The sequence below is a fragment of the Saimiri boliviensis genome, chromosome 1, assembly GCF_048565385.1.
Source record: "Saimiri boliviensis isolate mSaiBol1 chromosome 1, mSaiBol1.pri, whole genome shotgun sequence".
NCBI classification, from domain to species: domain Eukaryota; kingdom Metazoa; phylum Chordata; class Mammalia; order Primates; family Cebidae; genus Saimiri; species Saimiri boliviensis.
In genome coordinates this window covers 90,875,504-90,902,908 of record NC_133449.1, presented here as the reverse complement: position 1 = coordinate 90,902,908, position 27,405 = coordinate 90,875,504, and the positions used below count along the sequence as shown (strand labels likewise).

The 27,405-nt window shown below is 51.5% G+C and overlaps 1 protein-coding gene across 1 annotated transcript in view; it reads left to right on the top strand.

Moving 5' to 3' along the window:
- Positions 1-27,405, top strand: part of SH3RF3 (SH3 domain containing ring finger 3) — a 360,128-nt gene that overhangs the window by 328,441 nt on the left and 4,282 nt on the right. Inside the window, exon 9 of the mRNA XM_010333743.3 lies at positions 18,521-18,852. Coding sequence (XP_010332045.2) covers positions 18,521-18,852 — 332 coding nt within the window. The remainder of the gene's footprint in view (positions 1-18,520; positions 18,853-27,405) is intronic.

The following is a 27,405-nucleotide window of genomic DNA, read 5'->3' as shown; positions in this document are numbered from 1 at the left end:
CCAACATGGTAAAACCCCATCTTCACTAAAAACACAAAAATTAGTTGGGTGTGGTGGTGGGTGTCTGTAATCCCAGCTACTCGGGAGGCTGAGGCAGGAGAATGGCTTGAACCCCGAGGGTGGAGGTTGCAGTGAGCCAAGACCGCTCCACTGCACTCCTGCCTGAGCAACAGAGTCAGACTGTTTAAAAAAGAAAAGAAAAGAATACCTGAGACTGGGTAATGTATAAAGGAAAGAGGTTTGATTGACTCAGTTTCACCTGGGGAGGCCTCAGGAAACTTACAATCATAGTGGAAGGCAAAGGGGAAGGAAGCACCTTCTTCACAAGGCAGCAGGAAAGAGAAGAGAAAGTCAAGGGGGAAGAGCCCTCATAAAACCATCGGCTCTCACAAGAACTCACTCATTATCACGGGAACAGCATGGGAAAAACTGCCCTTGTGATCCAGTTCCCTCCCTCCTTGACACGTGGAGATTACAATGCTAGATGAAATCTGGGTGGGAACACAAGAGCCAAACCGTATCAGTCAGTGGCAAAATTTATTATTGCAACAGCTCATGCAGACCCAGACACCATTGTATTTAAGGGGTGAGGAGGTTGCTGTGCAAGCCACCTGCTCCAGGACACATGCTGGGGTGGGGTCTAAGTCTCTTTCTTTTCCACTCACCCCCTTGCTATCTCAGCCTCACATACTCAATAAGGTGGTCCCAAGAGCTTAGCCATAAGACACAGACAAATGCACAGCCCTGGATAGCTTGTCCTGCCTTTTTGCATGGGGCATGTGTTGTTAAACTTTTTCTGCACTCTCTTTGCTGAGACTGTGCAGACACAGGGAGAGCAGACGCCTGGCAGTTCTATAGAAGGCAGGGGCTGTGTGGACAGCAGTTCATGTAACTTGGTCTGAAGCAGGCCATTTTCCTATATGGTTATATTGGCAATTCAGGGAGGAGCACAGTCCTGGGTTCCCTGCATTGTGTGGCCCTGGCCCTGTAGCAGTGTGCACCTGGATTCTGATATCTCGGCTTGTTTCATATTCCCATCCTAGTTACTTTAATGTGATTAACAACCACCTGTGACCTCATAGCGGCAGCTCCTTATAGAAATGTAGGAACAGTCGCCAGTTAAAAATCAGACAGAGATAAAAGCCCAACTCAGGGCATTTATGCAAGGAGATGCAGCCTGGCCAGGGTCCAGGCTGCTCCAGCAAGACAGTGGTAGGAGAGGACCCAGCCAGGGGCCCCTCGGGCCCTCCTCACCTGCACTCTCGGTGGTCTCAGGCCAGTGTGCAACCAGGGTGTCCTGGAAGTAGTCTTCCTTAAGAAGCACAGAAAGAGGAAATCCGAACCATCCTGTAGAGCTTCAGGGTTTCCCAACAAGAGACTCGGCAAGCCAGCAGCCACCAGGAAGGGTTTGTGGAAAGAAGAGCTTTGATTCATGGCTGCTGCCTCAGAAACCCTGATCCAACCGATGACCCAACCTGCGGCTGCTTTCTAGTTAGATGAAGCAATTTCCATCCATCTGTTTCATTAAAAAAAAAAAAAAATTCAGGAAGTATGTGAGCTTGCCATACCTGACTAAATAATAGTGTGTTTAATCTTTCCTGTTTCATTCCAGACATCCTTCAGAAGGAGGCCAAATTTTACAGAGATTTCATCTGAACGCATTCCATTTGATCTAATAATTTATGACTGTGTTGTATTTGTCCTACAGAAAGCCAGCCAGAGGCCCGTTGGAAACCCAATACACGGCAAAGTTATCCTAATGGATGGAGCCGTGATACACCCAGACACATCCCGGGGCAGGCAGCGCTGCTCCAGCCTCTTACTTCTGTCCATCCCCCCTTTGGCCTAATCTCCTTTGAAGCAATTTTAAATGAACGAATGTGATGCTGTAAATTCTACCTGACTTGCGGGGCCTTTCCTACCTTGGTGAAAAGAGTGTGTGTTGGCTGAGTTGGCAAGGTGACAGGGTCACATGGTGTTGCAGCCTCTCAGATGCTGGGTCGCAAGGAATTGGAAGAGAACTGAGAGGCCGGCATTTAATCCTCTCTCAGCGTTAACTCAAGTTAACTCTTGAGAAGCTCTGTGGTAGATTTTCCCAGGGAAGCAGCTTTCCGCCTGGACAAACGAGTGCCTCCCATAGGCCTGGTCTGGCCCTGTTCTACGCCTGGGCACCACTGGGAGCCTGCAGCCGGGGCTGGGCCCTGGACAGCTGGAGCCTCTTGGCTGTGGGCAGCTGTGCCCAGGCTTGTGGCCGGTTACCAAGCAAAAGTGAACATCAAGTTCAGAATACAGCGTACTCTGGGGCCCCATCAGCACTTGGCGCCAAATCAGGACACATGCAATGAGGTCTGAGCCCCCACTGTGTTTGCGGAGGCTGTGGGGGAGGTAAAACAGCAGATATAGGCAATAAAGAGTGCCTGAGAAACAGAGCCATGCCAGGGTGAGAGCGACAGAGAAGAGGGAGAAAGAAATAAACCCTCCCTAACTGCTTATCTGGGATTCAAAGAAGATGGTTTCTGAATGGAACCTAAAGCACAAACAAGGTTCAGGGGAAGGGATACAGGAGGATATGCGTCCCAGGTTGGGAGAGGAGGCAGTGCGCCATGCCCTGCTGCGGTGCCCAGCTCACTCAGCCACCTGCCTACCCCACCCATTCCTGCTTGCGCCAGGCTACCTCTTCCCCTTTAACACGGAGCCCGAGAGGCCTCTGAGCACCTCCCACACAGCTACCACCTCAGACGCAGGCTCTTTCCTGGGGTGTCCCTGAACCGCTCTCCTTGTGCCCTCGATCATCAGCAGTGCTGTCCTCACACCTAGGGTACTGCTGCCCTCCCACAGGGGGGAAAGTCTTTATAGACTCTGTCCTGGAAGGTGCTGGAGACCAGTGAGATCATGACATGCAACTTGGTGCTGGAGACTTTCTGTGCCTCTGTGTGGCCCCCTCATCTTTGGTTTTGGGGTTCATGGCTTCCATTTGATGCACAGTCTGGGCTGAGCTGAGGAAGGTGGCAGGTGTTGAGAAGACACAGGTGGCCAGGGAAGCTCGGCCACACCTGCACAAGAGCGCATACCTGTGTGTGGGAGGTGTAGGCTGTGCAGCGGCTCTCTAGGGAGGGGAAGGTGGGTGTGGGTGCATTCATCTGCTGCTGTCCCTTCAGCAGTGGGAGGAAGAGCTGAAGTTTTGAGTCAGACAATAGTTATGTGTCAGGCTATTTGAGAAGAGAAAACCCTGTGGGTTTCTGTGAGCCATTTGGGCTCTAAGTATGAGCTATCCGCATCTAACAGAGCTTGGAGAGGGAGGAGATGTTTCAACTGCAGATACAGCTCAAGGCTTATGGGAACCTAGGCAGTCCAGAGCAGGCCATGATCCCTGGGGACAGGTGGCAGCGGCACAAGGCCCTCAGTTGGCTTGAGGCTGGGCTTACAATCAGAACTGCACAGATCTTATAGCCACAGGCACAGTGTCCCTGCTTCAGACCTACCCTGGTCAGGCAGGGGAGGAGAATGCAGGTGAAATTCCAGAAGCTTCCCACTGACCTGCCCTGGACAGCATCAGGCTAGCCTCTTACCTTTCTCCAAAGCATCACAGATACTTCACCACCATCACATGAAACTGCGGGGCAGGGCCAGATGGTTCTAGCGACCTGAGGCCCTGCACACCCAGGGACAGGAAGCACAGCAGGACTGATAGCAATGCCCAGGGCCAGCACCCTGTGTGCATCAAACTCTACACTCACTCATAGTTCAGCACCCCTCCCTGAATCACAGATATTTAAAAAGCATCTTTCAGTGATATCTTTTTTTTTTTTTTTTTTTTTGAGAGGGAGTCTCGCCAAGCTAGAGTGCAATGGTGCGATCTCAGCTCACTGTAACCTCCGCCTGCCAGGTTCAAGTGATCCTCCTGCCTCAGCCTCCTGAGTAGCTGGGACTACAGGCATACACCACCAGGCCCAGATAATTTTTTGTATTTTTAGTAGAAATGGGGTTTCACCATGTTGACCAGATGGTCTCGATCTCGACCTCGTGATCCGCCTGCCTCAAAATGCTGAGATTGCAGGCGTGAGCCACTCTGCCTAGCCTGTGTTACTTTAAATCTCCAAGGGCCACAAGACCATTGTGTCTGCCAAACTGACTCTTCCTCCCTCTTCCATCTCCTCATGCTCCAAAGCAAACCCACACAAAGTGGTCACCGGTCCCCTGCCTCCCAGGAGCTGTACAGAATTTAGTACCTGCAGCATCTTGGGTCTTAAAGCAAAAACTGGAAGAGGAATGGGCCGAGAGGCAACCTGGAGCACTGAAGCCACCCACCAACTTCTGCATCATACAGTTGGCTGTATGCAGGGACAGGGACACGTGCCACAGAGCCTGACACCTGCCCTGTAGCCAGGGCTTCTCAGCCTTGGCATTATGAGAGTCCGATAACCCTCTGTTTTGAGGACCGTCCTCTGCACTGTAGGCTGTTGAGCAGCACCCCAATTTCTCCCCTGTGGATGCCAGTAGCGCGCTGCTGCACCCCACCCGTGACAGCTGAGAATATCTCCAAATGTTGCCAAATGGCTCCTCCGGGGCAAAATCGCCCTGGTTTCATTCCTGGTTCCTCTGAAGTGGTGACTGAGTGGCAGCACCCTGGGATCCGGCTGGCTCTGCCCTGGGCTATGCCGGTATTGATTACCTTAAGCAACTCATTTCTCTTCCAAATCTTCAAAAGCCTCACCTTCATCAACAAAAGAGCTTTAGGCCAACCAAAAAACTTCCTGCAGTGAAATTTAGCTCCCTGGAGCTGACTCTTCTTGCTCAGCTGAAACTGTGTGCCTGACGATCAGTAAGTCCTGGAGATCAGCTGTGCCCAGAATTGGGAATACTCTACTGTACACTTAGAAACTTGCAAGAGGGCAGATCTCAAGTTAAGTGTTCTTACCAAAATAAGACAAAATTCTTTAAAATTTGCTTATTAGCATAACAAAGGCCGGAGAAGGCCCTTGTGCTGACCTCCTGTGACTTAGAATGCCTTAACTGTCTGGCAATGCAGCCCAGTAGGTCTCAGCCTCATTTTACCCAGCCCCTATTCAAGATGGAGTTGCTGTGGTTCAAACACCTCTGACAATTGGCCTGAATGACCGTGGGCCTAGGAAAACTGGAAATCCTTGAAGCTTACTGCCCCCTGCCCTCTGGGTTGCACACCCTCACATCGTGACTATCAAGAACTGGCCCAGAGGGGAGGAAATCCATCCCCGTTCCTGCGCCGGCACAGCCTTCATGCCCAAAGACCATGCCACGCTCTCCCCTCTTAAAAAAGGGACAGGCATATGGGACCACCACATTTATTCATTCCCTGAACCCACTCTCCTTGGAGGCTCCTTCATTCTTCTCTCCCCAACCCAACCTCAAAGTCCCAAAAAGGCTGTAGAGTTCTCCCAGCCATGGGCTGAGAGGCCCCCTCCAGTCAGACACATGCTGGGGTGAGACTAGGAGAGCCTCTCCCAGCAGGAAGAGGGCACTTAAAGGGATTGGGGTCGCAGCACCTATTGTAGTCCCTTGAGCTGCTGGAACAAAATGCCACAGATGGGTGTGTGTGTGTGTGTGTGTGTGTGTGTGTGTGTGTGTGTGTGTGTGTGTTGGGAGGTGGGGCAGGGTGTCAGCAACAGGAAGTGATTTCCCACAGTTCTGTGGGCCATAAGTCTGCGATCCAGGCGCCACAGATTCGGTGTCCGGTGAGGACTGGCTTCCAGTTCATAGACAGCGCCTTCTCACCACGTCCTCACGTAGTCAACAGGGCAAGGGAGCTCTGTGGGGCCTCTTTTCTAAGGGCACTAGTTCCATTCATGAGGATCTGCCCTCACGACCCAGTCATCTCCCAAAGACCCCACCTCACAAGGCTATGACATCGGGAGTTGGGGATGACATGAATTTGGGGAACATGTACATTCAAGCGCAACAGCCCCATGCCCTTGGCGTGGATCTGCAGGAAGCAGCCTGCCCTGCCCTCGCCTCTCCACCCTGCTCATGAAATATTTCTGGAATGATTAGAAAGTTGAGAGAGACCCTGTCGGGGAGGTCCCCGAGTGTCCTGTCCACCACAGAGAAGGGGCCTTGCCAAGGGCTCTGAGCTCTGCAGCAGGAGAGGAGCTACCTAATCGGAGGCAGCCTCTGGGGCAGGCGATTCTAAAGCATTTTGTGACCTAAAGGCCTTGTTAAGTTTCCAGCTCTGGCTCCCACTGTATTTTTCATTCCTTCTCTCTGTCAGTTCCCGTAAAGCCATCTAGCTGTCTCTATGATACATTCAAACTTGCATGGCTTGGATTCCCTGGGCTGTCTCAAAATGTGTCCTCTGAGTAAAATCCTTCTTCCTCGATTCCCAGTTACGCCTTTAAATCAACATGGGCCTTCCAGTTTCTAAACACCCCATCAGTGTGAGATGGTATCTTGTTGGCTTTTACAACCCTGTGATTCCGTTTGATCCTATTTGGTTATCTGGACGTCTTCAGGCTTCCAGTGAAAATATACTGAGGTTCAGTCCTTGGCGTTTTTCCTTGCAGAATTCTTCTCTATTTTTTGGATGTCTGGTATGCCTACAATTATACATGCTTCCAGTATTTCTGTCAACTTTTCCTAAGAAGTTTGTTGGGATGTGCTTTCATTTTTCCATCCCACACTTGTTTATCAAAACTACAGTGTGGTGGGGGAGGGAGAGGGGAGAGTCTGAACTCGTAAGTCAGATCTTCATATTCAGAGGCCATGCGACGGTCTTATCGTCCTGGTTGGGTCTAGCCCTGGGAAGCTCATGGGAGGTCAGAATGAAACCCGCTCCTGTTACTTTGGCTGCATAACAAATCAACACAGTGGCTTGAAACAACAGTCTCTTTGTGAAACTTGGGGATCCTGTGAGCTGGGAATTGGGGCCGGGCATGACAGGAAGGCTGTCTCAGTCCACCACATTTGTGCCTTAGCTGAGAGGATCTGTAGGTTTCGAGATTTGCTGGCGGGAGCTGCAGCCTCCTGGAGGTGGGCTGGCTTGTGTGTCTGGCAGGTGGTGTTGGCTGCTGGCCGGAATCTCGGCCGGGCTGCAGGTCAGAGGGTCAGAGCACCAGCACACGCTTTTCAATGTGGACAGCATGGGCCTCCTGGCAGCGTGGCAACTGGGTTCCGAGAGTGAGTGCATGGCCTGCCCTTGACCTTGCCTCAGGGTCATGCAGTGGCATCTCCCTGAGCCCTGCTTATGGAGGATGTCACAGAGGTCTGCCCAGGACACAGGGTAGGGACACTGTGACTTAGTGAGGGGACTGCCAAAATCTCTTTGTAGAGGAGGGCTAGCGAATGAAGAGACAGTGTTGTGGCTGTATTTAGAAAATACAAGTTACTAATGATCTCAGGTTCCCTTTTAGCTCTGTGACCTATCACTCTTTCCTTGAGTTCAGTAGGAACATTTCTTGTCCGCCACAGCTGCCTCCAGTTTGGTACTTTCTAATTAAGTGTGAAAATAAGTTCCACTGTGTCTGTTCTCCCTGGGGAGTCAGGATGTACAGCTCCCACTGGCCTCATGGGCAGAGGAAGTAGCGACCGGGGCAGGGCCAGGTGTGCCCGTACAGGGTTCCGCAGCCCAGGGCCAGGTCGGGGCTGTACTCCCACAGGCAGAGCCCTGCACCTTTATCTCCCCATTTAAAAAAAAATGAATTAAATGATCACTTTCTTAATGTTAGGAAGGAGGGAATGAAGCCCCTTATGAACCTGCTAAAAGCCAATTATCCACACTGCTCTCAACTTTGCAATTCTACGGGTTTCACAAACCCCCCAAACCATCCACAGACCTCTGATGAAGACCCCAGGACTCACTGCCCTCGGTGCCTTCACGCGGCAGCACCTAACCCACCCACAGCCCTGAGACTCGAAGATCTCCCTGGAGCTCTTGCTCCGGCTCAGCCCCTTTTTGCTGACAGCCCCTCTGCAGCCCACAATATACAGGTGACATGTCCCTTGAGGCCACTGCAGCCTGAGGGAAGCAGTGACTTCAACCCTGCTGTGGGTTGAGGACCACTGTCTAGAGGAAAAGACCCTATCCTGGCACTTTTCCTTTAGCTGAGAGGTGGTACTTTCTTTCCCAACGTAGCGAGACAGTAACACTTACATATCACCCACATTAAGACATCTGCTTTCAGAAAAGAAGGCACTGGGTCCAACATCTGCATGGCGCCAAACGTCTATGCCATAACCTTGTAGATGGCCAGAGCCGTTAAGATGGCATCTCCCAGGAGCGTGGCACTTAAGCCCCACATTTGGTCCCCACAGCCACCCTCTATGGCAGGTGCTGTCACTATCGCCAGCTTACAGATAGGAGAACTGAACAGAAAACATAAAGCATCAGTTCAAGGGCGCAGTACTCGTGAGTAGTGAAGCCAACTAAGGTGACCATGAGGCTGAGAAAAAGAGAGTAACAAGGGGAGTCCAGACACCAGCCCCTGTTAATCCTCAGGGTGCCAAGCTCATAGGGAGGCGACATCAGACCTGCTGAATTAGCATCATGGGACAGCCAACACCTGTCACTCAGGAAGTCTCCTAGGATAGAGGTCGTCCTGAGCAGCCATGGGGTGCTCTCTGCAGCCCTCTGAGAGGTGGAGGATAGAGATGAACAGCGCTGGACTGGCATCTGGACCAGTGCAGGCTCCACCCTGTCTCAGCCTCACACTGGATACAGGCTCCACCCTTTCTCGGCCTCACTCCTCTCCTCTGCTCCTCAATCCCCTGGGCTCACCTGGGCACAGGGACCAGGGACATGACCTCCAGCTCTCTCTAGCTGGGGCCTTGTGGAGGGCTGTTCCCTGTTCTCTAGCTTGGAGCCTGGGGCATCTGGATGGTTTGATTTGTGTGGTTTCTGTCTTAAAAGAAGGTCTAGAAGAAGCTGCAGATAAAAGGCCTGACCTCACTGGAGAGTTGGGTTAGAAGGGAGAACCATGGAAGGGAGAACTGAAGAGCAAAGCTGTGTCATCGCTTCGGGTGATGAGGACACTGACAGGGAAACAGAGGGACAGGGAACCTGAGGGGCATTTCCCACTTGGTGCTGCCAAAAAGAACCTGACAGCTGTTCAGAAAGGCAGGAGAAGAAACCCTAAGATGTGTCAAGAAACCCATGAGAGGGAAACGTCTCGATAGGGAAGTGAAGGGGAGGCCAGGGCCCTACAGATAGCGGGTTGGCTAGTGAGGGGCCCCTCACGCGGATCTCTCTCTGTGCTCAAGTTCTAGTCACCACGCTGTCACCACAGTTGCTGTGTCTGCTGGCAGCTGGAGGGTGCACCTGTGCTTTCCACTCAGCAAACTCAGTTTGAGCAAAATATGGGAAAACAAAGTTTATGGCGTCTATGCTTCTGGCAGCATTCCTGCCTGCAGGCCAGAGACTGGGGTATTTCCTCCAGTTTGGAGCTTCTGCGATGTTCTCGGTGACTGGTCAAGGCTGGCTGTTTAAGGACTTGGAGAACCTTCTTGGCCTGTTATTGCTTGGGAAGTTTCCAGAAGGCCTTAGATGCTTAGCTGGCTGTGCAGTCCCATTGCGTCTTCCCTTTTGAGCAAATAGCTGGACTTGCACTCACCCCTCCACTCAGGCTTGTGCTAACAGGAAATGAAAGCGGCTGATGGGCTGGACGCGTGGCTGGCGGCCTCTGCCCCGCAGTGCCTCCAAAACGGTTGCCACTTACAGAGAGCGCACTAAGTGCAGCGCTGTCCTGTGTGCTCTGCGGATGTCACTCCTCGGCCTCCCTTCTGCACCGTGATGACTGCTACCAGGAGAGTCCTGTCTTGAGGAAGCCCAGAGAAGTGAGGTGCCTGCCCGGCTCACAAGGTTGTTGAGCAATTGACCAAGTCACTGTTTTATCATCACAGAATTACTGTTGGAGTTTGGTAATGGTGATTTTATGTAAATGCCTCTGTGCTCTCCTTCAAAATGACTGAAACAGACGCAGATCTCAACAGTGCATTGTAGGGGTGCCTTCCAGTTACTGAATGCCATACTGGGGTTACATGTATTACCCTAATTTTCATGATGTGGCATTAGAGCCACAGTTAAAATTTGGCCTCAGCAAGTCCTGGGTTCGAATGCGGATTATGCTACTTTTGGGTTGATGACCCTGCGTCTCTTGTTTAGCATCTCAGAGCCTGTTTTTGCTTCAGGGCTGCTTTGAGAATTCAGTCAACAAATGTATGGACAAGACTTAGGACAGTGCCCAGCTCATAGTCAGCTCTCAAGACATAGGTCCCAGTTTAGTAATAATTATCATTATATTTAGATAATTATGCAGTCCATTTTACACATGAGGGAAGTAGGGCTAAGGGCAGTTCAGGAACTTGTTCAAGATCAGCCAACTAATAAATGCCAGGGACACCCAGCTCCATCTGTCGCCAAAGCTGTTGCAGCATCATGCACTTCCCGCAGAACACCATGCCGGCTGTTGATCTTATTGAAGTTCCTCAGGGAGTCTCTTTTGCTTCAGGAGCTCCCTCACACCATGGCGAACTTGGCTGGTCTTCCAAAGGCACTCTTGCTCCCAGCCCAGGGCCATGACCCGGATGAAGGGAGAGCGGTGTTCATTTTGCTCTTCGCCATTGTTTTGAGTGCGGTAAATGGTGATAATTCTGATGCCCAGGGCTCAGCTTCCAAGGACAAGGATGCCCTAAGCCCCCTGTCCCTACTGGCCCCCGGCTCCTTCCTCCTCTGCAAGAGGAAGGGCAGGGAACAACTGCTTCACCACTGATGAAAGCAAGAGAGCTGCACAATGCAGCGGTCACGTCTTTCACCGAAAACAGGCTAGAGAAGCACCATAGCTCAGCACTTCACTGGCTGCTGCCTCCTGTTCCCTGCTATTTTCGTGAACCAATTTTCTTTATCTTCTGGCTTTGGCAAGGGCAGCATTTTTGAAGACACATGTTAATGTTTAAAATACCCAGTAGCTGGTGCACAATTTTTCTGTCCCTTTTAATTAGCTTGTTCACTTCTTCCCGTTATTCATTGTGGATCTTCTCTTCCTCTGCCGTCTCTGAAAATGCGTCACATACTTATATTGTTGTAAACTTTCCTGTGCTCTTCCAGTAACTGCCTTTCCCAATTAAAATTTTAACAGAACACAGCTTTTAATTACCTTTTCCCCATCTCCGATAGGAAATTTTCCTAACATAAAATAATAATCAAAAAGCTTCCAAGTATAACTTGCAGCCCAAGAGCCAGACTCAACAAAGATAAGTCCCTGTTGCTTTTGTCTGAATGTCTAAAGTTTCCTGCAAGCCCCAGCAGTCTCTCTCATGTGTCCCAGGCCTCTGGCCGGGTTCCAGCCTCGCCTGCTGCTTCCTAGATGTCCCACCCAGGAAGGAAAGGTGCTCCCTTCTCTGAGCCAGGCCTGCCTGCAGGACCTTGGTACCTGCCACCTGTTTTCCTGACTGCTTATGGGTTGAGGTGGCATCTGAGAATTTTTGACCATCTTTCTAAACTCACTTTGCTTGCTTTAACTTTCTATCTGTTGTGTCTGCCAAAATACTGATGTTATTCAACAGATTCCTAAAGGGTGGGAATTCACATAGAGTTTGGTACAAAGTCAAGGCTGGACACACAAAGGAGTCCCCGGCCGTGCAGGCACAGAGCACATTCTTGTGGCTGCCACCCAGCTGGGCCGCATGAGGTCACAGTCCCGTGACCTGCTGTCTCCATGCCTGTCGCCTCCCCAGACTGCAGGTTCCGGGGTTGCTCTCCTTGTAAATTCCTCTTGTGATTGTCTCCATCAGCAGCCCTGCCATCCCCCGCTCAGCAGGCTTGGCTCCTCAGAAGCACCTCTGCACCCAGGGCCACATCTGGCTCACTGTGCGACTTCAAGTGCCTCACAACCTCCTCCATCCCCGTGCCTCCATCTCCATCACAGCTTCTTGGATGCTCCCAGCGTCCAGCAGGCAACTTGAGCCTCCTCAGTTGGCCCTAGAGGCGCCAAGATGTGCCATCCTCTGGCCTTTCTTCTTCTTGTTGTTTTTGAGATGGAATCTCACTATGTTGCCCAGACTGGAGTGCAGTGGCATGATCTCAGCTCACTGCAACCTCTGCTTTCTGGATTGAAGCTATTCTCCTGCCTCAGTCTCCTGAGTACTTGGGATTACAGGCGCTTACCACCACACCCAGCTAATTCTCACATTTTTAGTAGAGATGGGGTTTCACCATGTTAACCAGGCTGGTGATCTGACCTCAGGTGATCTGCCCACCTTGGCCTCCCAAAGAGCTAGGATTACAGGCGTGAACCACTGCACTCAGCCATTCTCTAGCCTTTCTTACCTCACCAGGCACCTCGGCCCACGACCCATCCACACTCTGGCCTGCACCCGCTTTTTGCTAGATCTACCTGTTCCACACCTCTGACCACTCCCCTGGGCCACCTCGCCCACGAGCCCAAGCCTTTTCCTTACTCCTGTATCAGCCCAGATCTTGAGGCCCACTCGGCTTCTGCACTGTCAGCTAATCAACAGCAGATCTCCCCTGTCCATCATATCTAGTACCATTAGTTTCAAAACAAAACATTGCAACTTTCTCCTTTATATGTTTCCCCTCTGAAATTAAAAAGAAACACATGTGATACAAAAAGTCAAATAACAGAAAAGAGTAGAACAAAACTCAAATACTGCCCTGTCTCCCTCTGATCCTGCCTGCCCCGGGACCCAGTATCAACAGTCGAGGCCCTGTTTCTTTCTGTGCTTTCCTGGGACCATCCGCAGGTGCTCCCAGGCCACCGAGGATCCACTGTGTCTGGACATCTCTACCTAGTGACCACCATTTCCCAGGTCTCAGCTCACAAAAATGCCTTTGTGTGCACCGGTGGAGTTAAAGTGTGTGATTGTGTTCAATCCTTTGTTCCCAAAGCTGTTGGGTTTGTAGCTCCCCTTCGGGTACTGAAAAGGGTGTGTCACCCATCTGCATCTGCAGTTTGGGGTTCTACAGATTGAGGCTCTTGTAAGCTATTATGGCTAACTTTGCAAATTGAGTCCATTTCTGCCCACTTCCCATTGTACCTGACCCAGCGTTTGGTGTGTGCCCAACCCATGTAAACAGATGTTACATATTGCCTGAGACAAAGAGAATGAGGATGGTAACTCTGTCTGAGAGAAGTGGTGGCGCAGCCACTGCCCACTACGTGGCTTCATCAAGGAGGCGACTGGATAAACGTCTTACGGGTCCCAGGTGCAGGTTTACTCCATTTTAATGAAATGACTTTTACCTCTGTTTAATGTTGCTTTTTGAAAATCAAATTGTATTCCCTTTGGCTCCTTACAATTTCAGAGACAATTTTCTATAACTTTTGATTGACCTTTAACTGGCGCTGAATCTTAATTTAAGCTTTTTGATTGCTCTTGCCAAGTTTTTCTACTAATGTTCTATTAAACAGTTAAGGCCCCTGGAGAGGCCCCCATCTTAATCATAACAAAAAAACTCTATTACTTTACCATTTATATAATGTTTTATAGTTTTCCTGTATAGAGTGTAGTATGAATAAATGCCTTCAAATTTCTCCTTTTTAAATATCACATTTTTAGATGATTCTTTAAAGTGGAGTACAACTTGACTTCAGGCTGTGTGTGTAAGTATGAGTGTGTAAGCACACACACACGTGGCTTTTTTTCTGGATATGACTCATAAGCTCTCCCTTCTCTAACATGACAGTGTTCCATGCCTGGACAGAGGGATGCCTTCACACCTAGCTCTTGAGAGCCGGGGCTGCAGCAGAGCCTCGTCGCTGGCCTCCAGTCCCTGGCCCTCCATCTCCTATACACCTGCCTGCACCTGGCTTCTCACCATGTGTCTGGGAAGCTGGGGGCTCCCCTGGAGCCAGTCGGACAGCTCAGGCCCACAGAATCAGTGTGTGCACTCCAGCCAGAAGTCCAGCACCATAGAGCCCTGGTTTCAACCCATGTGTGTCCCTGCGGGGGACACTGAGTACGTGTCAGTAACCCTCAGTCACCTCCTTTCAACACCTTCCCAAGCAGCTGGCCCCTTCTGTGTGTCTTGACATCACTGTTTGTCATCTGGAAATCACTTACGGAGTTGCACACCAACCATTGACTTCTAATTGATCACTTCCTGCATTCTGTATCGGAATCATTTTTTGATCCTCATTTCAGACCCACAGAAGCAGAATCTTTGGGGGGTGGAGCCCACATTTCACATTTGGTGGAACTCCCAGATTGGTTCTTTGTATACAGAGTTGGAGAGCTGAGAGACCCTCGGTGGTTCCGCAGGCAGGTGGAGGTCTTGGGTAGGAATCTCATTTTATTCATTTGACAAAAATATATTGGGAACTAACTAGGCCCTAGGTATTTCTTAAACTATTTAATATTCAGAGATGAGTAAACATGTTATAGAAGCAGCAACATAATCACCAGATATTGGTAAGAGCATTAGTTCTTCAAAAGCGCTCCTATATCTGTCACCTCAGCAGCTCAGCGAGGCAGATGGTACCCTTCCAAAGGTGCAGAGACAAAACACAGGTGGTGGGGACGTGGAGCCGGGCCTTCGCCACACCCACAGGATCTGCACACCGCGGTGTGGTTGGCGAAAGCTGTGACAGAGGAAGGGGAGGGGGAAGGTGGGCTGGCTGAGGGCACTGGGTGGTGGGGAGGTCCTTCCAGAAGAGGGACATCCCAGTGGGGTGATAGGAGCCCACCACTTCTGTGGGAGAAGGACCAGTGCACCTTTCTCAGCAGATCTGTCTCCCACTCAGGCCAGGACATTTCAGAGCAAAGGAGGTGTTTTGTTCCTAACAGATCAGGCTGTTTGGTTTTCTCCCTGCAAGGCTGAACTGATTGGAGCCTGGCCATCCAGAAGGGTCATTGGAATGGAAAGTGATCCCCCCAGCAGAGGGGAGTGCAAGCCACAGATGGAAACAGCAGAGTGCTAGGGGAAACATTTGCAGAAGAAAGCAGTCAGGAAAACGTAACAGGGATGCCAAATCCACATCCCAATGCACTTGTGAACGTTGCTCATTTACTCCCAGTCCCAGGAGAAACTCAGCAAATCCATCATTCCTTAACAAAATCTTTCAGCCCAGCTCAGCTCTAAATTGTATCCTCTAAAACCTCTTATCCGCCCACAATGTTGTCCCCAGAATCAATCCGTGAGCCTTTCCCCGCCACATGCAAATTGTCCATTGGCTAATTCTTTCCTGCCTCATATGGGGCGGCCACCAGGGAAGTGCCTGGACCATCTACCTCCATATTGCATGGATTCCATGAGCATGACGATTGTTAGTACTGGGAATTCCACAGTGATTGGTAATAACTGATGCTTAAGGAATTAGCAGAATTCTGTCCTGGAAGGAGGACATTTTGGAGAGGGTTTTCTAGCCATGACATCAGCATTTTTCCAAGTTAATTAAGTATTCAGTTTATTTAATCCTGGAAGATTGAAACAGGAAAATTATCCATCACATTTATGTACCCCACCCTTTCCAAAGCAGACAGCTAAGGCTGGGCCTGACTGCAGATACTCTCAGCGGCTGGATGGCGAGGCAGCAGGGCTTCGGCCTCTCCAGCTCCACCATACCCCACATCGAAGCCCACAGGATCCATCGTGCCCTGGGAGCAAGCATCTGTCCACTGAGTCTCTCTCTACTCAAGGGCCAAAAGGTCTCTCCCCAAGGGGCGTGATAGCCCCCAGCTGGACTCAGTGCATTCAGCAAACAAGTGCTGAATGCCTGTTGTGTTCTTAGCATCGTCCTAGCTGCTGGTGGGAATACTACAGTGAACAAAATAAACACAGTCCCTGCCCTCCCAAGGCTTTGATTCTAGAGGGGAGCTTAGAAGGGGATGAACAGCCACCAGGCCCCTTTCGGGGGAAGAAGAGACAGAGGTGGGCAGAGAAAGGCTAATTCCTTTTTCCTTTGAGCAACTCAAGGCTACCCTGGCCTCTTGCCTGTCAGGAGGGAAGGAGCAGCCAGCAGCCCCAGAGCCTGCAGAGTGTGCTCTGCCGGGATAGCCCAAGCAGGCCCAGCTTCTATCCCTGTATCCTGCCCTGCTGTCCTTGTGACCTAAGGATCTCAGCCTCAGCACTGGTGACATTTGAGGCCAGATAACTCTGCCATGGGGATTTCCCTAGCATTGGGGAAGGTTTAGCAAAATCCTTGGCATCTATCCACCAGATGCCAGCGGCACCCCTGAGTTGTGACAGCCCAGATGTCTTCAGACACTGCCACCTGTCCCCTGGGGGCAAGGTCACCCTCTCCCACCAAGAAGCCCTGCTGTGGGTCCAGTCCTCCTGGGAAGCTGGTTCCCACCCCAGACACGGCAGTCCTTTCCTTTCTGGACTGTGGAGGAGCTGACTGGCCCAGCTGCTGGGTCCCCCTCCCCCAGGCCTCATGCCCTGCCGGCATCCTGGCCCGAACAAGCCTCTTCACTCCCTGCCCCCAGGTCCTCCACTCAGATCCCAGGGTTCTGCCCCCGACCCCTCACTGTTTCTTCTTTTGCTTTCTAGTTTCTACCCAAGCAGTTCCCAATGTGTGTTCCTGGGAACACTCTCCCTCAAGTTGTGCCACCAATAAGGGTTCTCTGAGAACTCGACTTGGGAAACACCGCACTTTGAGCCCCATCACATGGAGGGCTGCAGCGAAATCCATGTCTACCCGATTTGCTCTAGGCTGTTTTCCATTGCCCACAACCTCCAGGGCTCAGCACAATGCACAAGACCTTCAGGGAGTTATCAGAGGGAGAGTGAAGCAGAGGGGAGAGAGGCCGTGGGGCTGCAAACCCAGTAGCGGAGTCAAGTGTCTGGATCCCCAGGCTGCATGGCCCATTGCTGGGCTGCCTCTTCCTCCTGGCCCTGAAATAGCCCAGAACTCCCCGATGGACCGTCAGCCTGAAAGCAGAACAGCTGACTCCAAAATGAGTCCAGCCTTGGAGGAAACACATTGAGAAAAGTGGGGGCAAAGGCCAAGACTTAGGCAGTTGGGGTGGGGGCTGGGTTTTCACTCTGAAACCTGTGAGAGGAGATCCACACTCGCCCAGGGCACACCCTCCTGACATCTCCTTCCCTCTCTGTTGTAGAAGCAGCAGCGGCCTGGGGGCACCGGCTCTAAATGCAGTGGGATTAATGAATTCGGTGGAACAAATGCTGGTCACCAAGGGTGATGGGGATGGCCATTTTAGACCCCTTACCCGGTGGAGACCCTTTACCAGGCACTAAGCAGTGTTCTATGGGCACAGGCCCCCAGACTCTGGCACCGCTGCAGCAGCAGTCTGGGAATGTGGCCTGGGGGAGCTTGGCTGGGGCTTGAGCGGTTGTGCTCTTAGACACCCAGACCCCAGTGTGGCTTGGGCCTCACGTGAAGTTCCATTGGGAACCGTGTCACCTGTCCCACAAAGCCCACTTAGAAGAGCTGGGGAAAGAGAAAGCAGATGACATTGACTGCTGGTTCTTCTACACAGATAATGACATTGCCAGGCTTGGCCAGTGTCCTGTGTCAGAGAGGGCCGTGTTGTTGGGGATGGCCTGTCAGCAGCGTCCTCCTCTGCCAGCCTGCCCTGGGGACCTTGGGGCCCATTTTGGACTTTTCTGCCAGATTTTGGAAGAGAAAGGAAAACGAGTTGGATGAGCTTTCTCTCTCTCTCTCTCTCTCTCTCTCTCTCTCTCTCTCTCTCCTCTTTTTTTTTTTTTTTTTTTGAGATGGTGTCTCACTCTGTCACCCAGGCTGGAGTGCAGTGGTGTGATCTTGATTCACTGCAACCTCCACCTCCTGAGTTCAAGTGATTCTCCCACCTCAGCCTCCTTAGTAGCTGAGATTACAGGCACATGTCACCACACTCGGCTAATATTTATATTTTTAGTAGAGATGGATGAGGTTCCGCCATGTTGGCCAAGCTGGTCTCAAACCTACCTGACCTCAAGTGATCTGCCCACCTTGGCCTCCCAAAGTGCTGGAATTACAGGCATGAGCCACCGTGCCCAGCCTGGATGAGCTTTGAGTCTTAGCTTTGTTTTCATCCTCTGAGCCACTTTACAAGGTTATCTTTAAAGTTTCCCAATGGAATCATTCTCCATGGGTCTCTCACCTTTCCACCCATCTTACAACTGAGATGCCATCTGCTGGCCTGTCTTTTCAAGATGTCTATGTAGGCACCAACCTTGGAGAATAGAAATAATGTCTCTTCAAAGCAAAGAGCAGGTGTGCTTACTGCCTGACTCTGGAGCGGAGGGCCAGCATCTTCACAGTCCAGTAGAGAGGATTCAGTCTCCCAAAGCTCCTGGTCCTCTGCTTTAACACGAACATCACCTGTGCCTGTGAACGTCACCTGGCCCTCACTGCTTCACCCTGTGGGAACTGGGGTTCAGGGAACTGGTACAAGAAAATGCTGGTACTCTGGCTACTGCTGTTGCTGTGAGTGGCAGTCTTTTGTCTCTGAAAAAATAAGAAATTAGAAAATAAAGTTCCACATAGGGAAAATGCACTCCCCAGTCGCTGACAGCAAGGACGCTGGGAAGCATTCACCTGTTTGGTTTCCATCTTGTGTGCCTCCCCAGAAAGAGAAGAAGAGCGGGCTCCTGAAGCTTCTCGCCGGAGCATCCACCAAGAAGAAGTCACGCTCCCCGCCATCTGTGTCTCCAACCCACGACCCGCAGGTGGCCGTGGATGCCCTGCTCCAGGGCGCAGTGGGCCCCGAAGTGTCCTCACTGTCCAGCCATGGAAGGGCAGGATCCTGTCCCATAGAGAGCGAGATGCAGGGCGCCATGGGGATGGAGCCTCTGCACAGGAAGGCAGGCTCCTTGGATCTGAACTTCGCATCTCCTTCCCGGCAATCACCTCTGTCCATGGCTGCCATCCGCCCCGAGCCCAAGCCGTTGCCCAGAGAGAGGTAAGTGGAGGGTGGGCTTGCCTGCTCTGTGGTGTGCTGTGATTTGGCCTCTGAGGTCTGGAGCCACCTTCGGGGAGCAGGGACAACGGTGCCTTGCTGGGATTAGGTTTACCAGACATCCCTCCACACCCAGATCCACATGGTCCTGAGCTTGGGTGGTGGGCGCCGTATGAAACGAGTCTGGGAACTGGAGTGTTATTTCATGTTCTGCGTCCGTCTTGTTCCTGAGTTTGGGACTGCAAAGGAGCCATCAGGAAATGCATTAGGACTGAGTGGTTCTGACTGCAAATAGTGGGGGACTAGGCAATGAGTGGTCTGTGCCCCCTCAACCCTGAAGGACCCTGGAGCAGGTCCCTGGGCTGAGTCCCCTGTGGGACTGTGTGTCCCGCTTAAGGAGCAGCTCTTCCCACACGAGCCTTAGCCCACTCAGCATGTTAGAATTATGATGTTACTCAAGATAGCTTCAGGCCTAAATATCTTGAATATGATGGCTTCAAAGGTATATAGTTGGTCAGATTGAGCCCTACGAAACTGCCCATATTCATTCGTTTTGATGCTTACTAACAACTTCACATAGTTCAGCCTAGGTTTGTTTACAGATCTGGAAACTGAGTCTGGTTGAAGCGACATGGCCCACTAAGGCTGTGGGCTGTGGGGCTGTGGGGCTGCAGGTGCTTGGGTTTCACCTGGGGCTAGAGGCGCACCTTGCTTGGATCCCCCTTTGTAAGTTATCCATTCTAAAAGGCTTCTCACATGAAGGCTGAAGGCGTCTTGGAGAGATATGATGGCTGTCAGCTTAGAACGGCAGGAAGATATGATTCTTGCTGAGTGCCCACACATTGCAACATTGCTGAAATAATCAAACACGACTTCCCAAGAAAACAGTCCTGGTGTTTCTGTCAAAAAGTTTCCTCCCCTTAGCTATCTGGCTGCCTGCAACCCAGAAAGGCAGCCTCCACCCTGAGCACCTGCTGTCCTCCCAGACACCATTCCCAGTGCCACGTGGGGAATGAAACGGCGCCTATCTAGTTCAGCCTCACAAGTTCTTCTGGACAGCGTCTAGGTTCGTAAGTTCTTCATCAAAGGCCAGGTGGTAAATGCTGCAGATGCTGCAGGCCTACAGTGTCTGTGGTGACCACTCCCTCTGCCTTCACGGTGGGAACGCGGCCACACACTGTATGTAGACGAATGGGCTGGTGTCCCAGTAAACCCCTATTTGTGGACACTGAAATTTAAATTTCATACAGTTTTCTCAGGTCATGAAATAGTCTTCTGATTTCTTTTTCAACTATTTCAAAATATAACAACGTTCATAGCTCTAAGACTACACAAATTAGCTGCAGCGCAGTTTGCGATCCCTGACAGAGATGATACCTAGTGCCAAGCCTCTGGGGCTAGGCCTGGGGCTCCAGAATCAAAAAGGTACTCCGCAGGGCCCTCAGCTACTAACTTCTGATTACTAGCTGGAACGGAAGTCGCATGTACGCCTGCTATCAGAACCACAAGAGCTGAGTGTTCTGCACGGGGCGCAATTCAGAACACAGCAGTGGGCACGGATCCCGGCCATGCATGCCCAGGATAGCCAGGCCCTGCCTGCAGTGTCCCTCAGCACTGCAGGTGTGTTGTCTCAGTGAACCCTCCCAAGAACCAGTGAAATCGGTGTCCTTGTCTTACAGATGAGGAAACCCAGGTTTTGTAAAAGGCTTGGTAACTTGCCCAAGATCACACAGCCAGTTAGTGGCCAAGCCAGAGATTCAGCTGAGGGCTTTCCGACCTCAGAGCCCAGACCCTGAGCTGCCTCTCTGCGCAGTCAGCCGCACCCCCAATGCTGTGTATTCACAGGGCCTATCATCAGCTTGTGGACAGTGTGGAACACATCATAGCCCTGCCAGGGGTCAGCACCAGTGTTGGGTCCTGCAGCTCCGTCAGCACTGCCATGCCAGTCCCAGCCCCTACAGCCACACCCACAGGGAGAAGTGTCTTCCCCTCCACAGGGCCCCAGGCCCTCGGAGAACTGGGTTCACACTGCACACCACACACAGTGCCAACACACACACCCCACATACATCATACACACACCACACAAACAAAACACCACACATACATCATACACACACCACACATACACCATACACACACACCATACAGCCATGCAAACACACATATACTATACAGATACACCCCACATACATCATACAGACACATACCACACACACTGCAAACACACAGGCCACATACACCAAACACACATACCCCACATTCATCGTGCAAACACATACCACACGTGCAAACACACACTCCACATACACTATACAAACACACATACCCCACTTATACCATATAAACACACACCCCACACACATCATTGCAAACCTACACCCTTCACACACCATACAAACACATATACCATACACACTGCAAACACACACCCCATACACACAATACACACACAACACATGCACTGCAAATACACACCCCACACATACCATACACACACACCATACACTGCAAACACTCACCCCGCACACACTGCAGACACACAAACCACACATGCTGCAAAACATCATACACACACACACACACACACACAATGTACAACACATCACACACCATACACACACCACACACCACACAAACATACACCATATACATTGTGCAGACAGACTGCACACCATACAAACATCCACTGTACACACCACACCATGTAAACATACGTAACACACAGATACATACACTATACACAAATTGCACATCAAGAAACATACAAACACACAAGCACACTCAAACACACAAAACACACCCACCTTCTCTTCCCTTCTCTCCTCCTCCTCCTCCTCCTCCTCTTCTTCCACGTCTTGTCCCCTCCTAAGGAGTTCCCTCTGCATCACAGCCTCCCTCCATGGGACCAACACCTGCTGCCTGTGTTTTCTGAATGGAGCCTGACCCTTGTCTAGAATCACAGAGTTGGTCTGCCGACTCGTGAGAATGACAGACTCTGGGATATTTCAAAGCTGTTCTCATGTCTTCCCTAGGCTTCTTCCTCCCCAGACCCCTCAACATTATCTTGAAAGACATGACTCCCAGAATCGTCTATAGAAGGTCTTGAAAGACCCTGTTCTATAAAGTCATGGGCATCTCTGATGAATTAGAAAATTCAGAGACTCACTCCCGTTCTCTTAGTGTTCTATCTCATCAGGGGTTATTGTACCCAGAGACTCTAGATGCCCTCCTCCAACCAAGCGCTCTGTAGCACTCATTAAAGAGAAGCATTTCCAGAACACAGCCTGAAACCAAACTGCTCATGAGCCCCAGAAATGCCCCCTCTCCTCAACACGGTAGCCACAGGCTGCCTGGTATCCTGGGGAGCCCTGGCGGTTTGGAGTTGAGGGCATGACTGGGAAATGCTGACTCCTCACGCTGGGATGGCTCCAGAGAGCGCTTGGACTTGGGCCCTGCAGGCCTGTGAGAAGCACTTACTTCCAGGCTTACTTTGGAGGAGGAGCAGCTGGGCTGCGGCCTGTGCAGAGGTGAGAGTCCCTGTAATGGGGCCAGGACACCAGGCTGCCAAGCGCTCCTGGAGGGCCTGAGGTGTGCAAGGCCCACCTGTGATCATGACAGTGGGAATGCAGGCAGGAGGGCAGCGTGGGCTGTCAGAGTCAAGGTTTCCACCCTGGACTGCCAAGGAGGAATAGGCAGTGTTGCTGCCTGCATTTCTTGGGTGTCTCCTATGCCCAGACTCCTCCAGGTCTCAACCATTTCTCTCGAGACTCTGGAAAGAGAGCAGATGCTACTCTCCTCTCCACTCTCAGAGGAAGGACATTCAGGTTGAAGGTGCTGCAGAGGGAGCTCATCCAAGAGAGAACTAGGGGCATGTGCTGTGGGTAGCTTCCCAGGGCTGGGTCGGCTGGGTCTGCAGGCTCAGCAGCCCTGCCCCAGCAGGCCAGTCACACAGGTAGACTAATGAGCCAAGCCCACAAGCCTGGGGTGTAAACCAGAGGGCTGTGCTCAGTTCCTTCCCAGGGAACCTCACCTTTAGGTGTCTGAGCATATTCTTGTCCTGTGGACCATGTGCAGAGAGAGCTGAATTTCCAGAAGTTGCTTGTGGAACTCATAATACAGGTGTGGTCATGGGAAATGCAGGCAGCAAATGCACATGGCATCAGGTTAGGACTGTCTCATGCCCCACTTCCCCAGCAGCTACACCAACCCTGGGCTGTTCTGGTGCAGGGCCAGCAAGCTGAGGTCTGGGACCAGCCCCACCTGCCCTCTGGACACCTGCCTGCTGGCTCTTCTGCACCTTGGCAGTGTCTCGAAGAGGCTTTGAGTAGACAGACACGCTGGCCACCTACCCATCTACCAGCCATTTCACCCCAAACGTCTTTCTTCATTTCTTTTTTTTTTGGGGACAGAGCCTCACTCTGTTGCCCAGGCTGGAGTGTGCAGTGGTGCAATCTTGGCTCACTGCAACCTCCACCTCTTAGGTTCAAATCTCATGCTTCAGCTTCCCAAGTAGTTGGGATTATAGGTGTGCACCAACATGCCTGGCTGATTTTTGTATTTTTAGTAGAGACAGGGTTTTGCCATGTTAGGCAGGCTGGCCTCAAACTCATGGCCTCAAGTGATCTGCCCACCTTAGCCTCCCAGAGTGTTGGGATTACAGATGTGAGTCACTGTGCCCGGCCCTTTTTCTTCATTTTGATAGTCTCAGTTTCCACATACATAAAATGGGGATAATAATACCTTCCTGGGTGTAATACTTATAAATCACCTAGATTACCACCTGAAAAAGTATGAGTGCACACTAAACAACAAAACAATAATAATATATGCTATGACCTCTCTAATGGTAATGTATGCTGTGACATCTATGATAATAATAGATGATGATGGTGAGGGCATTGCAGGGCGGCCTGGCCACCCCCACCCCTTTGTCCTGCATGGGCCCCTCCCCAGATGTTCACATTGATCCGCTCAGCCTCAGCTCTTGATGGCCTGTGAGTTGTTTGGCTTTGTTAGGATTTAAATGTTTCTTGCTCTGATCCATTATGTGTGTGGTGGGCAGAATAATGGCCCCCAAAGATGTCTATGTCCTAAATCCTAAAAATGTACCATGACTATGCTACTGTACATGGCAAAGAGGAAGTCAGGTTGCAGATGGAATTAAGGTTGCTAATCAGCTGACTTTAAAGAGATGACCCTGATTATCCAGGTGGGCCCTGTGTAATGGCAGAGGATTCTTATGAGTAGAAGAGAGAGGCAGAGGAGGTCAGAATGGCATGATGTGAGCACTCCACTTTGAAGATGGAGGAAGGGGCCTCCAGAGAAGGGATGAAGGCAGCTTCTAGCAACTGGAAACGGCAAGGAAATGGCTTTTACCCTAAAGCCTCCAGGAGGAACCAGCCCTGCAGATGCCTTGATTTTGGCCCAGTGAGACCATGCTGGAGTTCTGATGGACGGAACTATAATAAATTTGTGTAGTGTGATGCCACTACATTTATGGTCATTTGTTACAGCCACAGACAACTAATACGTGTATTGATATTACAGTTGAGTGTCCAGGGTATAGAAGTATTCTTACCATCTCCAAGTTCCTAGCAGGGCATCACTCTGTTACCAGCACATTCCACGGACTCAGGGGCTCATTCATCCTCCTGTGTTGAAGCAAGTGCTCTGAAAAGGTTACCACGTGGAGGGCTGCTTTGCAGTCCCCATTGTCAGGGAGGGAAACAGATGACCCCCGAGAAAAGCAGGACATCCAAACCTTGCACACAGAATTAATGGTAATAATAATAAGTGCAGGAACGAGAATTCATTCTGATTCTGCCCATTTGGATTCCCTAAGCCCCGTGTCTAAAAATTAGCTGTGGTTGCCATAACCTTAATTATACTCAGCAGGGCAGAGGGGCAGAGTTGCTCACTGATTTATGACGCACAGTCATGACCTGGGAGTAGCTGTCATCCTCAGCTGCTCTCATGGACACAACAGCCCTCTGTGTCTATAACGGGGAATATCAATTACTTTCCTGCAGCAGGAAGAACAGCTCAGAGTCTTGGAATGATCTGGACAGAAACGTTAAACACTTGTCTCATATAAATTCAGCCCACATCCATCTGGGCTCATTAAATCATTGAATTTCTCAGAAGCACCAAATTACATCTTTCTAACAAATTATATTTTTAAAGCTGCTTGTTTGTTTCACATCTGGAAGTTGAGGCAAAAGCCAAAACTTGCAATCAGAGTCTGAGAAATCATCTCGCCCTTTGCCTTCCTTTCTTTCCTTGGGGAAGAGACAGGAGGAGCAGGTGTTTGGAGGAGGTGGGGGATGGCAGAAGGCCACAGGTAGGATGGCGCTGGTCCTGTGAGCCCTCAGCCTCGGTTTGTGTGCATGCTGTCTGATTTCACAGACCGCTGGCTGCATCTTGGCAGCCATCTGTCCTTCAAGAAGGGCCAGCAGGAAGCCCTCATAGAGACACTGGGCTGGGAGGAAGGAGGCACCTCCACCCATCCTTCCTTCCCGCCTGCACGTCCGGGAGGGCAGCATCTGGTTGGCCGCAGACAGCCCATGGGAACCAGTCCAACCCTCGCACACCTGCAGACACTCTGAGACACTTAGAGTTGACTGGTCCTCAGGGATAGGACCCAGTGCCTGGCCTTCTCTGCTCCCCTAGGAGTAGGAACGTTGCACCCCCAAGTCAGCCTCAGGAGCCCATCCTCCATGCCGCCTACTCTTGCCAGTCTGACGCAAGCTAGCCCCGTGTGTCCATGGGCTATGCACTCCCCAGGGCTGGGTCCTGGTCTCCTGTCTGCAGATCTTTCCTGAGCCCGGCACCAAGTCATACTGCCCCAAAGCCGTGGCTTCTGCTCCCCAGGCTCTATGAGCAGGTGGGGTGGAGAAGGGCGAAGGCTTCTGCCCCGAGCATGCACTCAGCGCATTGATTCTCAGACACCAGCGTGCAAGCATTCCCTCCCAGAGTTGCTGAAAATCCACATTCCCTAGACCATTCCCCCTAAGTCCTATTAAGTAGGTCCAGGATGGGCCCAGAGAACTGTGGGGGTCCTAAAGTGTATGTGAGTCACACTTGGAGCAGGTGTGCAGTAATCCCAGTGGTGCTGGGGCTTGCAGGCTGGTGCAGGTGACAGATGAGTCGGGTAAGCAGGTGAATGACGCACAGTAGAAGGTGGTGAGAGCTGGGGAAGGGCAGGCCAGGCGTGGCCACACAGGGCAAGGTGTACCAGGCAGAGGGAGCAGCACATGGAGGAGCTCTGAGGTGGGCGCACCTGGGGCCACGAGGGCTCGGAGGGGCAGGAGGGGCACAACATGGAGGGCCTGGGAATGCTGGCGCGTTTAGACTGTGGCCTCTTCTCTGAGAGGGATGGAGACTGCTGGAGCCCTCTGAGCCTCTTCTCAAAAGGAGCCTCAGCTGTGGGTCATCTGAGTCCAAGCAGGGTGAAAGCAGGAGGCCCAGAGCCACCAGCCGCCAGGATCAGGAGCCACCCATGAGAGAGTGGCACAGAGGCCACCAGGGACGGCTTCCAGAGCCATGGGAGCTGTGTCTCCCCGACAGCCTCAGCGTCCGTGGAGATGGATACCCAGTGGTCCAGGGCTGGTTATTGAGTGCCTTCACCCTGCCAGGCCCATCTTGGTGCTGCTCAGCAGAGTGAGTGTCGAGGAACTGTCAGCCAGGGGTTTTCAGGCAGAGAGAACGGTTGCACCCTGCCAGCCACAAAACCCACTGCATGTGGGATCTGGGCTTTGGATGGGAGGCCCAACACCCTGATGTCCCAGGGGCATCTCCTCTCACCCCTTACAGCACAGTCCTCACCCACACAAGGGCTAGGGGTGCAGGGGCCCAGCCAAGCATCGAGCAAGCATGCTCTTGCAGAGTTTCCCCAGGGCAGAGGGAGGCCTAGCTGGTGGGTGTTGGGTGGAGCCCTGTCCATCAGGCCGCAAGCAGTGAAGGCCGAGGGCACAAGGCCCAGCTGGTTGGCCCTTGGCAATGTTTTAGCGGAAGGCTCTCCTGGAGCCAGCACAGCTGCTTTTTAGCCTTCTTCTTCCTCCTCTGTGGCTTGCAGGATGGGTGTGGGATAGCAGAGCAGCGGGTGTGTGTCTGTGTGTGTGTGTGTGTGTGTGTGTGTGTGTCTTGTCAAACACAAGCACAGCCAGACACTAGTGAAAGTGGTCAGACAGGTTTTAATTGGCAATATAATGGACATTTGCAATGGGGAATGGGGTCCAGGGTGAGCTGAGCTCAGCTTCAATTGGCACTCAATTGACTGGGCGTTTCCAAGAGAGAATGAGGGAGCAGGGAGGCAGGAGAGTGAGATAAGTGAAAAGTTACAGGCGGCAAAAGCGGATGGTCTGCGTGAACACATCTGGACATGCTGACATGCTCACTGAAGTCAGGAGACAGTCCCTGTCCTCAGATGTGGCTAGAACTCACAGCCGATTCTTTTGGCTGCTGTGAGGTTTCTGAGGCAGACACTTTAAGGGGGTCTGGGGTCAGCCTAGGGATGCTACCTTGAGCTGCTAGAAGCTATGTTATTGGTGGTTC